Source organism: Onychostoma macrolepis, chromosome 13 (assembly GCF_012432095.1).
Source record: "Onychostoma macrolepis isolate SWU-2019 chromosome 13, ASM1243209v1, whole genome shotgun sequence".
Classification (NCBI taxonomy): Eukaryota; Metazoa; Chordata; class Actinopteri; order Cypriniformes; family Cyprinidae; genus Onychostoma; species Onychostoma macrolepis.
Window position 1 is genome coordinate 29,340,870 of NC_081167.1, and position 14,531 is coordinate 29,355,400.

Below are 14,531 nucleotides of genomic sequence, written 5' to 3' on the forward strand. Positions count from 1 at the left end.
CTTGCATGCAGATTGCTTTACCAATTGCACTCTGTCACATTTCATAATGTAACGACCCATGAATCAAGTCGCTAGAAGTGTTTGCATTCATGTACGTGATTATGCTGGCCTTAAATGTTCTCAATATGATGCAGTTCTTCTGGAAGGAACTTTTTCTGATAGCAAAAAGAGAGAAAGAGTAGCTTTTGTAAGTTCAAACACATTACTATACTGATATCCTAAAGTATTGCTTACATCTTTTATATTTTTGTCTCTTTTTCCCTCTCAGTGATGCGCAACAATCACCTCCAAGGTGCTCATGTCTGGGCCTAGATCTTGCTGAAACTGAGAAAAAGCCTTATTTGAGATGTCAAATAATCAGCAGGAGTGTTGCATGACTCCTAGTTGAGTTCTACAGCAAACTGATATGTAGGGTTATGTGTAGCAATTCAGAGGTTGCGAATGTACAGTGGACCTCCACACAGTCTTTGATATTCGTCCAGCTCTGGGCTTTATGCTTCCGCTTGGCATCGACATACAGGCTGATCTCATGTGTTTGAGCACATGTCTGCAAATGTAGAGTTCAGCCGGGCTTCAACCATGTCTGTTCTGTTACAGAAATACAATCGCTGATGAGTTTGGAGTGCCAAGAACACCCTAACAACATTAAACAAACCCTCAGAACACATTAGCAACGGTATAGCAATGGCCTGGCAGGTATTAACACCACCATCATGGCAATGTAAAAATCGAATTATTTATGCAATTGTTTGGTGGTTAAATTTGAATATTTAATATTCAACCTTGAGCTATTTAAAGGTACTATATAGATGAAACAAATAATAATAATTTATAACTAATTTAATAAACTGGTGCCTAAATGATATACTTAAACTTTAAGTTGTTGTATTGCGGCAACATTATTTTTAAATGTAATTTTTGCTATTTTGTTTTGATTGATAAATATTTATTTATGCAACCATGAGCTATGGAAGGGTTCTATGTACTGTATATAAATTAAACATTATTATTAATTATAATTTTTTTATTATCATTTATTAATATAGCATGTTTTCCTGTCCAGATCAGTGGCAGTCACTAATAAATCTGTTATTTTAGTGGTAAACGGTCTCTTTTCGCTGGCGTTTCTTTGCATTGCTAACATGAGCTGTTGTCGGGGTTCAGTGAAACACGACTAAGGCCACACGGTTCCAGGTGTATGCAGACGTCAGCCATCAGGCATGCACTCCTCTCAGATTGTGCGTGTATGTAACTCGCTACATATCTCTGGCACATTTCTGAGCATATTAAATCAATGATAAAGGGATGAAGTCATAGCTGTTGGGTGCCAGAGGGCTCGTTCTGACGGTTAATGTTCCTTAAAACCCGAGACGGAGCATTGAACAATCCATCCTGTTGTGTTTCGCCTTTAAATATGCATGCTTGAGGCGTAAGACAAATGAATGTGCATTATTTACTTTTGCGGGGACAGAATAAAGCAATTCAGAGATTCCAGCGGAGGTCAAGTGTCTGGGCGTCCCACGACAAAAACACGAGAGGTTTAGCTCATGACTCTGGAATTCAAGACAAACAAGATACTCGCACCGCAAATTTATGACTTCACCAGTACTTTGCCAGCATTTTCGTCTGCCTCTCGGTCGACTTTCGCCTTTGTTTTCACAAACATCTCATTCACCAGCTTGGCGAGTCAAACAAGCCATTCTTCCTATGATGTTGTGTTTGCACTTGCTGTCATTTTATTCAACTGTCAGTTTCTTCGTGTTTAACAATGAAATGAGCGGGTGATCCTGACCGTAACTGGTTGTTCGTGTCGCTGTGTTAGTGTAGGAGAACAGCCAAAACCCAACATACTTAGTTCCTGCACACACAGACATTTTCGCTTTGTATGGGAATTGTATTATGACCAGATTTCAGTCAACACCTCTGCACTGTAAAAATGGCATTGTTTTAAATAAAACAACGATTATTGGAGTACTTTTTAATGAGAAAATACAATTTTAGACTTTATACCTAAAACTTTATACCATTTTCTTGAAAAAAAGAAATGGGTGGTTGCTGGGGTGTTGCTATTCAGTTTCTATGGTGTTCTGAGTGTTTTTGTTTGTTTGTTTGTTTGTTTTTGCATTAAGTTAAGGGATGGTTGCCAAGGTGTTGCTAAGGTGTTCGGAGTGTTTGTTTTGCATTGCTGTGATGTTATAGGTGGTTGCCAGGGTGTTGCTAAGGTGTTCTGAGTGTTTTATTGTATTGTCAAGTTAAGGGTGGTTGTCAGGGTGTTGCTATACAGTTGTTACGGTGTTCCAAGTGTTTTTATTGCATTGCTGTGATGTTATAGGTGGTTGCCAGGGTGTTGCTAAGGTGTTCTGAGTGTTTTATTGTATTGTCAAGTTAAGGGTGGTTGTCAGGGTGTTGCTATACAGTTGTTACGGTGTTCCAAGTGTTTTTATTGCATTGCTGTGATGTTATAGGTGGTTGCCAGAGTGTTGCTAAGGTTTTCTGTGTTCTTATTGCATTGCTCAGTTAAGGGTGGTTGTCAGGGTGTTATTATGCTGTTGCTAATGTGTTCTAATTGTGTCTTATTGCATTGCTCTGATATTATGGGCTGTTACCAGAGTGTTGCTATGTTGTTGCTAGGGTGTTTTGGGTGGTTGCTTGGCCATTGCTTATTATATATTACATAATTTATATTTTTTTGGTTTTGTTTTAAAGAGACAATCAATTAGGCTACTATATTAACACTTTTGCTTTTATTTTATTGACATTTAAGTATATTTAAGTAATATTTAATTTAAATAATTTTTAGAGATATTTAGTTTTTTTTTTTCTTTTGAGTAATTTGATTTGTATTTTTGAGTAAGTTCTTATACTCACTGTTGAAAATACACAATATGTTTTGTAAGTCTGCATTTGTTAAATAGAAGCTTTTTTTTATTTATTTTTTTAGACTTGCGGTAATGAGAATGAAGTCTATAGTCATAATGGATAATGTTTTTTATTTTCCATTATAGATCAATTTAAACCACACTGAAATATTTGCTAGAAAACTCCTCTGTGTAAAATTTTAAGTTCCTAAAAAATCCTTATAGAAGAAATAAAAAACAGCCCCAAAAATGAGATCATTTGGGGCCATTTTTATTTTTCAATCATTTGGTTTTGGAAGTATTTCATGAGAAATGTGAGTTTATATTGAGATCTCTGACATTTGATTGCAGACACAGTTTGAGACATCGATCGGATCTCTTCTGACAGGTCTTTTTCTTAGAAAGAAAATCTCTAGCAAAAGTCTCCATTTGCTTCCATTGAATGTCTACAGTAGGAGAAACAATTGAGATGAGAGATGTCATGACTGTTGCTCACAGGGTTGTGGATTTGAAGAAAACCCCAAATCTAAGCATTAAAGTCTGACGCTTAACTTGCGCAGACATGAACAATGCCTTAAATCATGCAGCTTTGTTACTGTTATTTTTCTAAGCGAATGAATTTTTGGCTTTGGCAAACAGTAAGTTTTCTTCAGAAAATGTAAAGCTGTAGTTTGTGATTTTTCTTTCCTGTGAAGAATCTTTGAAGTCATTGAGTATAAATGAGCAGCAGTTGACCCGCGTGCTTTTCCAGTGATCAAACACATCAAAAGGTTTTTCTTTCTCTGCGGTCGTAACGTCTCAAGCTTCTCCATTTATTCAGAGCATCCGAGTAAGAGATCAAACTGATGTGATACTTGCGTTCTGTCAAGTAAATGGGCCCATTGTCTCTGTGCAGAGCTGTAATTTTCTCTAATGAGGCCCTTGATATATGCTGCGTGTGTGGCACGGATGTGGCTAGACGTATTTATCATGCGTGGCACATGTGGTTTTTGTTCGTTTTGTAAATAAAAGACATTCTGTTGATCTATTCGAACAAATGCACATCAACCCACTTTTTCAGCTGTACTGTGCTTGCAAAACTAGTTTCCCTTCTGAACGTTTGTGAAACTAGTTTCTGTTGTGATCATGATCATGAAATAATTAATAGTTATTAATAATAATATTACTTTAAAAAATTCTAATTGAATTCCAAAAAGTGGAAAAAAAAACTATGACTGACTCTAAAGCATATTTTATTTCATTTGTTTTATTTTGTTTTTATTCGGATATTACATTGATGGATTTGTTTTTTAATTCACCGGGAAAATATTAGAATTTTAATTAAATATCAAATTGAAAGATTATTTTTATTATTTGTATTATTATTGATTTGTTTTGTTTATTTGTACAGTTAATATTGTTAAATTATTGTATACATTTCAAGTATTATGATTAAATTTTATTACTCTTGAGTTTGCCATGAGTATAGCCTTTGATAGATAAGTAAATAGAAAATAAATAAATATTACATTGAAAATCTAAAGCTGTAATAATAAATAATAATAACATAATTATATCATTTTATTTTTGTATTTATTTTAATATTATTTTATGTATTTTTGTTTTCATTGAGAAAATTAAGCATATTTATACTATTTTATTAATACTTTCTGCATTTATTTTCATTTATTTTTTAATTTATTTAAGTTTTTGTTAATTTTAAGTTTTAAGTTAGAGTATTTTGAGCTGTACTTTATTATTCTCACTATGGTAATACAGTAATATATACACTACTTGGCACATGCTAAATACATACTCATGTTATAACATCTTTAAAAGAAAAATAAATTAATTTTTTTGCATTACAGTAATGAGAATGAGGTCTTGTGTCATTACGTAATGCGATTGCATGTGGAAATGCAAATGCTAGCAGCAAGTGAGCAAAAAGATAATTTTCTGTAATCATAAAGCCTTGTACCCCCAAACCAAAGCCTGATGATGAAGGCAAACAATCAAAGAGCAGAGAAAAGAGCATCTGACCACACGTTTTCATGAGTGCAGTCACGCCATGATGTCAGCGCTCATCTCAGAGGAGATTTTCACGTTTATTGACTGCAGTAAAGCGCATATAAGCCCACCTTCTGCCAGCCAGCATGTCTTTTATCATCATCTTGGGAGGGCATGATATCATCTAGCCCAGCGTCATCTTCCCGCCGCCAGATCATGTTCAGAGACGAGCAAAATGTTTATTTAAACAAGAACCATCCGCACACCTCACTTATTTGATATGCAAGAGACGGCAATCTTACTATCCGCGGTTTTGGTCTATTTTCTCTAATCTTTTATAAACAAATATTTTCCTTTTTAGTTTCTTAATAGTATTAAGACTAAGCCTAGTTTGAAGACTAATAAAACTTCAAAAGAGAAAAGTAAGACTAACTAGATTTGCCATTTTCTAATTTATAAAAAGAAAAAAAAAGTGTTACTTTAAAGTGATTGTCAGGCTGTTGCTATGCTGTTGCTTGTGTGTTTATTATATAATGGCTGTAGTTTATTATATATATATATATATATATATATATATATATTTTTTTTTTTTTTAAATGGAGAAAATTAAGCCTATTTCAGCAATTTTATTAATGCCTTTTGCATTTATTTTCATGAAAATTAAGCAAATTCAAATTATTTGTTTGAATTATTTTGAATTTTTTGAGTAATTTGAGTTGATAAGAAATTTGTATTCATGAGTTGTAATTTATTGTATTTTTTTAGTTGTAATTTCCATTATTTTCTATGTTGTAAATCTTTAAAATTTGCACAGTATTTATTAAATTTAAGTCTGCATATTTTTAAATGCTCATTATGTATAAAACGTTACAATTTAAATAATACATCATATTTGTTTCTCATCACAGTAATATCATTACCGTAATGGGGATTTTGGGGGGAAATGCAATGAGATACACAAGCAAAAAGTTTTTATTTTACCTTTTGCTTTTGCTAAGGTTTTTGGGTGTTTGTTTGGCTATTGTTAATTATGTTTTTATGTTTCATGAACTCTTTTTGAATTTATGTTCATGACAGTTAAGTATATTTAATTCCCCAACTTCTATTTATTTTGTGAGTTATTTTGAGTTGTAGTTTGGAGTTTGAATTTAATTTTAAAGTTTTCCTTCATTCTCGCGATTTCAAATACAGTAAAATTTGCAGTATATAAGTTTTTAAATCAGCATGTATTAAATAAATACTCATGCTGTATGAAACCTTTACAGCTTAAACAATATATCTTTTTTATTTTATTTTTTTTTGCATTGCAGTAATGAGAATGAGATCTTTTGTCGTTACTGTAACAGCACAAGCGAGAAAACCGTTTTTATTTTGCCTTTTACATAAATTTAAACTATACATTTGAGGTCATATCTGGCCAACTTGTGTAAAATTTATTTAATTTTTTTTTTTTTAAATTGTATTTCAATGATCTCATTCCAAAGTTCCTTGAACCAGTAATTTATTGTCTGTGCATATGCAGATAAATGTTTTGGCATGTTGCAGTTTTTAACAGTCTTGCCTAAGGATTGTAATATCAGAACAGTGGAGGCTTTTGAGCTTGCGACATCATGCGTAATGAAGATCCAGCATTTTCTAAACTCCACTCGTTTCACTTCGGCCCCTCCTCATGTATAGAATTATCTCTGATGTTCAAGCTGCAACACATTAAAGCCTGTGTGTGGATGACTTCATAGTGAAACCAGAGCCTTTTACAACAGTCATTAACCATGTCATAACCAGGAGCGACAAGCATATGGCCCGCTGCCGACTGACGGATCTGCTAAATGATAAACCTAATCCTGAATTATTGGTGAAATGCTAAACTATTTATGTTAAAACGTCCTTCCTGGGTGTTTAATGGGGCTTAAAAGAATCTGGATGAAAGTTTGATTGCTCTAAGAGAAAAGAGAGCTCAGGAGTTTTCAACCGTTTCTCCAAAAATGCAAAGACAAAAAGAAATGAAATAGTTTAAACGTGGCAAGTGTGTAAAATAATGAAGATTTAAGTGACTTGTCTTGTTGAGATCTATTCTGAAACTATGAAAGTCCAAATAAGAAATGTACAAAAAGGTAATTGCGACTTTTTATCTCGCAATTCTGACTGTTTTTCTCAGAATCATGAGATATAAACTTGCAATTGTGAGTTAAAAAGTAAGAATTGCAGGGTATGAACTCGCAATTCTGCCTTTTCTCACAGTTACAACTCACGAGTTTGTATATTGCAATTGACTTTTTCTCACGATTGACTTTTTTTCTTTCAGTTGCATGATATAAACTCAAGTCTGACTTTTTTCTCGCAATTCTGACTTTTATCTTGCAGTTGTGAGTTTGTATATTGCAATTGATTTATTCTCGCAATTCTGCCTTTTTTTCTCACAATTGTGTCATTAACTCACACTTCTGCCTTTTTCTCAGTTGCGAGTTTGTATGCAATTGACTTTCTCGCAATTCTGACTTTTCTCGCAGTTGCAAATTTGTATATTTTCTCAGAATAGAGATATAAACTCTCAATTGCAATTCTGAGGGGAAAAAATATTATTTTCTTACAATTCTGAGTTAATATCTCGCAATTCTGAGAAAAGTCATAATTGTTAGTTTATATCACACAATTTTGTGAGAGACAGAATTGTGAGGAAAAAGTCGCAATTACCTTTTTTATTTTTTATTCAGTGGCGAAAATAAGCTTCCGTATGAAACTCTTTTGGAGATGAAAGTCTACTTTCCATTCTGCCTCATTGTCTTGGAGGAGGAGACATATTTTTTGCTCAGATATTTTGTAAATTGTGCCCGTCATGATTTTCTGCTTCCCTGTTGTGACATTAATATTGCTTTCTCTCATTTCAGAACGCTTCATCATGGTTTCTTCACTTTTACTGTGAGCGAGTGAGAGATTTATAGCCTTTTTTTACGACTCCTTGTAAAAACTGACATCATGTGTTATGGCCAGGTCAAATGGCAGAGGTAATGAGGAAGTCCCTTCTGCTCCGCAAGGCTGCATTTATTTGTAAAATAAAAATATAAAAACCGTAATATTGTGAAATATGATTACAGTTTTAAATAACTGTTTTGTATGTGAATATATATTAAAATGTAATTTATTCCTGTGATCAAATCTGAATTTTCAGCATCATTACTCCAGTCTTCAGTGTCACATGATCCTTCTAATATGCTGATTTGCTGCTCAACTTGTCCAGATTTTCTTCTTTTTTGTCTTTAACCAATCACATGCCCGATTCAAGAATTCTTAAACTTTTAAGTTAAATTGTGCTTTGTTTGTATGTCTGCTAGAATGTTAAGAAATGTTCAGTGTTAAATATTTTTAAATTGCTGTTTTGTATTTGTTTTTTTTTCTTTGAAAAGCCAAACAAAACAGTAAAAAGCATATTTTGGCTATTTAATTTATGCAATGGTGAAATGGGGGAAAACGCAAAAAACGTGTTTGGTATTCAGCCTTTGGCCCACTGTTTCATTTTGTTCGGTTTCCGCTTCGGCCAAGAATTTTCATTTCGGTGCCTTCCTACTGTTATAATAATAAAGGCCTGCGGATGACATAGGACGTAAGCGTAGCATAAGCTCCGGTGAGAATATGCTAGTCTCACGAGAACCAAATTTTGTTTACAGCAAAGGAAAACCAGTCTCCTCTTGGCTTATATCGAAATCCTCTGACATTTTTCTTTACAAACCCTCGTTTTGTACTCAAATTTGTGAGCAGTGTTTTGTTTGGCTCTCTCTTCTGCGCTTCCACATTCGTCACCGTGTTTGCTTACGTCCATCGTCATCCACTGGAATGCCACTCTTTCGTGGACGTGCGTAAACAGTTAGTGGAAAGTAGTGATTACGGTTTATAAAGTTTTAAATATGGATATTTTTCTTACACAAACACATGGAATCTTATTAACCTGCCACAGCTGTGTGGAGCACTTTTTATGATAGATGGATGCACTTTATTGGACTTCAGCCATTCACTGCCATTACAAAACTTGGACATTGTTTGATAAATCTCCGACTGTATTCGTCTGGATGGCTTGAGGGTGAGTAAATGATCAGGTAATTTTCATTTTTTGGTGAACTATCCGTTTAATAGAAGTATGAGGGGTAACAAATATTCTAAAACAACTCTCCTCTTTTACAGACTTTCACATCTAAGTTGTTTTCTCTGCTGTTCAAACCCGCTGTGTAAATGTGACCAGTCAGCTCCACACACTGTCAAGGGGTCAAAGGTCAGTCCTGAAGGCATCATTTGTTAGAACACATGGCATTCCTGTGCTTAAATTAGCTTGTGCACTTTCATTGGGGCGAAACCTGTCGAAACAACTGTTCCCAAGGCCCAGAACAAAGACGCGTGGAGAAAGTCCGAAGCAGTTCATTTGAGAGCGGACAGAGACGCGAGCGCACCGCCAGTTAACAGAAGCTGCTGAAAGCATAAACACCTCAGATGTTTTTGCATTTAATTGAAGCCAAGAATCTTTCCTGGACAACATCTGAAGACCATCTTCAATTTTGGAATGTTTCGCTTGAAGGGAAGATTCCGAAACATGCCGATCTGCTACTTATAAATATTTACGCTACATTCAAAAGGTAAGCGCTTCTGTTTTGCGTTGTTGCGCTGCCTCACCCGGACCGAAAGGGTCACCCAGGGGTCTCCTGCCGTCCCGCTCTTATCGCCAGGCTCCTCTGTTCTCAGTCAGAGAGGAAGTTTTGACAGCCAGACTTTACAACCTCCTCTCCCCCTGCCTGCGCTTTGCACATGCTCTGACAGAAACTCCGGTCCGGTGACTTCATCCCTCATTCACGAAAGCTTCCCCTCCTTCTCCTTCCCTCTCTCTCTCTCTCTCTCTCTCTCTCTCCGGCAGCATGCCAGCCGTTTTCCTCTTGCTGCGCTCTCTGGTTGTCAGTCTCCTCAGTAGCAGATTAGCAGCCTCTGCCGCGCAGCTCCTTCGCAGAAGCCTCACGGCGGCTGCTCGCCACCTCGGCACCGTGCTGCGCCACGTCTGGGAGCGGATCAGTTCCCAGGAGTCCAAGGAGGCCATCCTGGGCTGCGTCTTGTGCATTCTCAACATGCACAAGAAGGTGGACAACTAAATTCTGGAGGAACGAGTATAGCTTGGACTTCATTATTTTCTTTTGATTTAGAACGAACCATGTCGGAGAGCATCGTGAGGAAAATCCAGCCGTTCACCATCGGGACCAAACTCTCGGCGCCGGCCGTGCCAAAGTGCTCGGACTTTCCCGATGGTTTTCTTCCGAAACGAACGTTCTCGGATAACTGCAAACTGAGGCACCTGAACGAACAGGTGTCTCTTTATCTCGGCCGCGACAGACACTGCGGACCCGCGGCGAAGCATCGGCGCGAAGAGACGTCCGACGACCACCTGAACCGAAACACAGTCTCCCCACCGAACGCTGCGTCCAGATCCATTCGTAAGATCACCATCTCCAGCCAAATGGAGGCTGCGAAAGACAGACTGACTCCAGGGATGGAGCTGAAGAAAATAAGAGCAAACTCGGAGAATATTAATAACAATAACAACATCACATCCTCCAACACGCAGCTGCCTAAAATAGTGGGTGTCAGCTGTGAGAATAAACCCAGCTCACAGTTCAAGGTAAGACACGCTTATTTTAATTTATATATTTGAAGTCCAATCAGAATGGAAGTAAATGAAAATATTTGTTGTTTTATGTGAAGCCATCATTGCTTTTTAACGCAGGCATACAAAGAGTATTAAGCTTGTTAACAAAAATGCCTTGAACTTTATTTTTATTGGTCTATAAAATCTATTTTTAATATTACGTAATGTGTAAGTAAAAAAAAACTGTTGCTATCCTGAAAAACTCAAAAGGTTGTTGTTTATTATTGTTATTAATGATGAAATGAGCATTCATTTTATTCACAAAGTGCATAAAATGCTTCATAAGTAAGTGCTTTTATAGATACAATAATGAAAGAATGAATGTGTGAGTGAAAATATTTTATATTTTTACTGTGCTTATTATTAGATTGCATTTAATATTAAGACAAAAAATGCACAAACACAAATCTAAATATAGATATTTAATTTGATATGTGATTGGAAAAAATAATAAATGTTTATCTACTATTTATAAATGTATCACACATGCCACTGAAGATTGAAATAAAGCCTGTAAAATGCCTTGTAAGTGCAGTAAACTTTGAAACATTGCTGTATCCAGTTAAACATGCTTACATAAACTACTCGGGACAATAACATTGTGTTACTGGAATAAAATGGCATGCCCCTGGTATTGAGGAGTCTTGTTTTTGGAGAATCCACATGTTGCTGTTGTTTAGTAAAAGCTTCCGTAATCAAAACATAACGAGATGCCATGGAAACGGTGATACACAAATATAACTATTGTAGCCGATCTCATCCAGGCTGAAGTCATTGCTCTCTCAGCTTTAATATTAATTAGTTCATGCGTGTCCACATGAACTGATAGGCACGTCTTATTATGAGCTGGAAAAGGCAGGAGATGAGTGCGGTCGTGTGCTCAGGATCTGTGTGGTTCAGATGATGTGTTTATTATGTAACGCTGCTCTTCCTGGAATCACTGCTCAAGTTCAAATGATGTCAGAGCCTCGGCTGAAAGGCTCCATTCTGTTAAAATCCACCTCCAGGATCCAGCGTGCGTTCACCCAGGTTTTGTTTCATGTCAACGGGTCAGCAGAAGAAATGCTTCTGTGCATTTATACTGTACGATATAGATATAGAGTGGAGTCCTAAAGTCTAATACCACTAGTCACGATGCTTCTAGTTTTGAAATAACACGATTTTCAGGATTTCTTAGTATTTGTTTTGTTTTTAATATATTAAAGGGTTAGTCCACCCCAAAATGAAAACGTGTCGTTCCAAACCCGTAAAAGCTTGGTTCGTCTTCGGAACACAATTTAAGATATTTTGGATGAAAACCGCGAAGCTTGTGACTGTCCCATTGACTGCCAAGTAAATACCACTGTCAAGGCCCAGAAGAGTATGAAAGACATTGTCAGAATAGTCCATCTGCCATCACAATTAATATATAAATTAATTAATAAATTAACTTCAAACATTCTTAGTGAATGTTTTTATTGTATGTTAGTGTGTTTAGATGTACAGATAATCAGTTTTGGCCTTGAAAAGCAAAACCACAATATTGTCTGTCTGAGATAATGAATATAAATCATGACAGCTCAGTGTTTATGTCTTTGTTTAGGTGTTGCTGTGTAAAGATGGTGAAAAGCAGTGCGGTGGTGACAAACAGAAATTCACTTCTTCTCCACAGGTAACTTGTTATGATTTACCAGATTAACCTTAATGACAATATTCTGAAAAAAAAAAATTATAGTTTTCATCATTCACGTTTAGATTTTAGATGGTCTGATTTTACATTTATACGTTTAGCGGAGACTTTTATCAAGAGGGACTGAAAAACAAGCGAGCCGTTTTTAGCTGCTTTTTTCATATTTATTTTCATCATACAGATTTTCAAAAAGTCTTAATTTAAAGCATGAACCAAACTAACCAGCTCTGAGATTAATCACATCAAACATTTGAAGCAAGAAATTTGGGAAATTGAAATTCTTTTACAAGTACACAAATTGTTGGTGGTGGTGTTAATGATGTAATTATTATAAAACTATTTCACTTTATTATAAAAACAGTATAATAATAAGCTTTTGGAAAATACTCTAATATATACAAAAATGTAATACATTTCATGTTTAATTCCGAATGCACAATTCACACCAGTGTTGTTGTTTGTTTTTTAGTATCATTTAGATTCTATTATAGTTTTAAAGATTTTGAATTAGTTTTATTTTCTATATTCATTTTAATTCAAATGTGAGTAATTTTTGTTATTTAAAAAAAAAAGTTTTTTAATTTATATATAGTTTTTATTAATTTTTATTTAATTTTTAGTTCATTTTAGTACATCAAGATAAACCCAGTGAAAATTTGAAATGTTTCTTTGGCAGTGAGCTTAGTTTTTTATATATTTATTTTCGGGCTAACATTTATTTTAAGTAAAAAATTGTTAAAAATAGTTTTTGTTCCCTTTTAATCCTGATTTGCAGTGCATCATGGGAGTTAGCAGCGACTGCTCTGCTTTTTTTGCTGTGTTTCAATGGTTTCATTACTAGGTATTTGGGACTTAAACTTTCTACGCTATTGTTAAAAATCTGTTTCTCCGAGTACAAAATGAATGAGTTTTTCACTCCCAGAACTTGACTGTTGCACTCTATACAGACTTTGACACAGTAAGCCAGTGGTATTGTAACTATATCATCTCTCTGTTGGTCTATCGCTTTGCAGATCTTGTACTTCTTGTTCCTCGACTGCTCGAACACACGACTGACCCCAGACCTGTGTGCAGCAGAATTTAATTTTGACCGTGAATTCCCTCTTGAGTGGTTTGTGTTCAGCCATAGCCAGATGTATATAAGATAATGGGCTCTTGGAATTTAGGAAGTGATGTCAGTGGCACAGCAGGCCAAGCCTAAACGACTTATTATTTTAAGTGTTCAGTTGGGTTTTGCAGAGGAAAAAGCAGCGGTGAAACTTTTACAGCCGTTTTGGGGTAATGTGAGTCGAGGCCCTTAAAAAGCGGACCGCCCTTTGATGAGACGGCGGCTGCGGTCGGGGCCACCTGCGCACAGCGCTGTTGTTTGCGAGGCACGATGCCTGCGAAATAAATGTTTACTCGCAACATTAAGGGAAATCAGCACTCAAAACAAACCGGTCGCAGCCTGAGCGCCTGCAGGCCAAGGCTTGAGTCATCTGCGATCGGGCGCCGCGCGAGTGTGACCAGGCCGAGCGGATCGGGAATCGTGTGGAAAACATGAGCTCATACAGGATGGGATGACACTCGGAATCACTGGACATGGACTGGACACGCCAATCCACACTGAGTGATGGAGTACCTCAACATATGTGAGGCCTCTTTTAGATTTACACACTGCAAAATCATTTTCTTTATCACTGTTTTTGTCTTGATTTCCAGTAAAAGTATCTTAAATGCCCTTAAAACGACTTGAGAAGCAAAATTGCTTATGATGTTCAGCTTCTTGTATGTTTAATTAAGTGTATTTTTCTTAAAACATTGACAAATTGGATCGTCTGGTAAATGTGGGGTATATAAACCATTTTTTGGTTTGCTTAAAACAAGAAAAATCAATATGAGAAAACATGTTCAATGTCACAAATTTAGCATCTTTGATTTGCGGCTATCTTTTCGAAACTTTAATTAAAAAAATATTGAATAAATGGTTTGAACTTTATTTTAGAATTTAATTTATTTTTGATTTATAATTGATACTTACAAAAATAATTTATAGAAAATAATACTATAATATATAAATATACCTTTTATTTTTTTAATATAAATATATATTTTATATTAAATGTAAAACAAATACAATATAATATATTTATATGCTATGTTATTTTGTAACATTGAGATAATGTAGTTTTTAATTTTTGTATTTTCTGTTTTTAATTTTATTTTTGTATTTTCATTTTTCGTTTTAATTTTAATTTCTAATTTTGTTGCGTTTATGTTTATAGATATTATTCATTTTTATTTCCACTGTAGTAGCTTAGTTAGTTATTTTAGAATGAGAAATGAAAAATATTTTGTATATTTT

At 35.2% G+C, this 14,531-nt stretch overlaps 2 protein-coding genes across 6 annotated transcripts in view; both read left to right on the top strand.

Moving 5' to 3' along the window:
• The first annotated feature begins 8,881 nt into the window (after positions 1-8,881).
• Positions 8,882-9,967, top strand: LOC131552244 (protein myomixer-like). The gene is made up of 2 exons (XM_058795885.1): positions 8,882-9,463; positions 9,739-9,967. The coding sequence occupies exons 1-2, from the start codon at positions 9,321-9,323 to the stop codon at positions 9,965-9,967; spliced, it is 372 nt and encodes a 123-aa protein (XP_058651868.1). The 5' UTR covers positions 8,882-9,320.
• Positions 9,895-14,531, top strand: part of LOC131552243 (uncharacterized) — a 59,743-nt gene continuing 55,106 nt past the window's right edge. For all 5 annotated transcript variants that reach the window (XM_058795880.1, XM_058795883.1, XM_058795882.1 and 2 more), the window contains exons 1-2: positions 9,895-10,491; positions 12,101-12,169. In XM_058795880.1, coding sequence (XP_058651863.1) covers positions 10,027-10,491; positions 12,101-12,169 — 534 coding nt within the window. In that variant the 5' untranslated portion in view covers positions 9,895-10,026. The remainder of the gene's footprint in view (positions 10,492-12,100; positions 12,170-14,531) is intronic.

Bases quoted from the DNA above. Each gene is read 5' to 3' on its own strand.
- LOC131552244 (XM_058795885.1), top strand. From the start codon at position 9,321: ATGTTTTTGCATTTAATTGAAGCCAAGAATCTTTCCTGGACAACATCT. The intron at 9,464-9,738 runs GTAAGCGCTTCT...TCTCTCCGGCAG, and splicing joins ATTTACGCTACATTCAAAAG to CATGCCAGCCGTTTTCCTCT.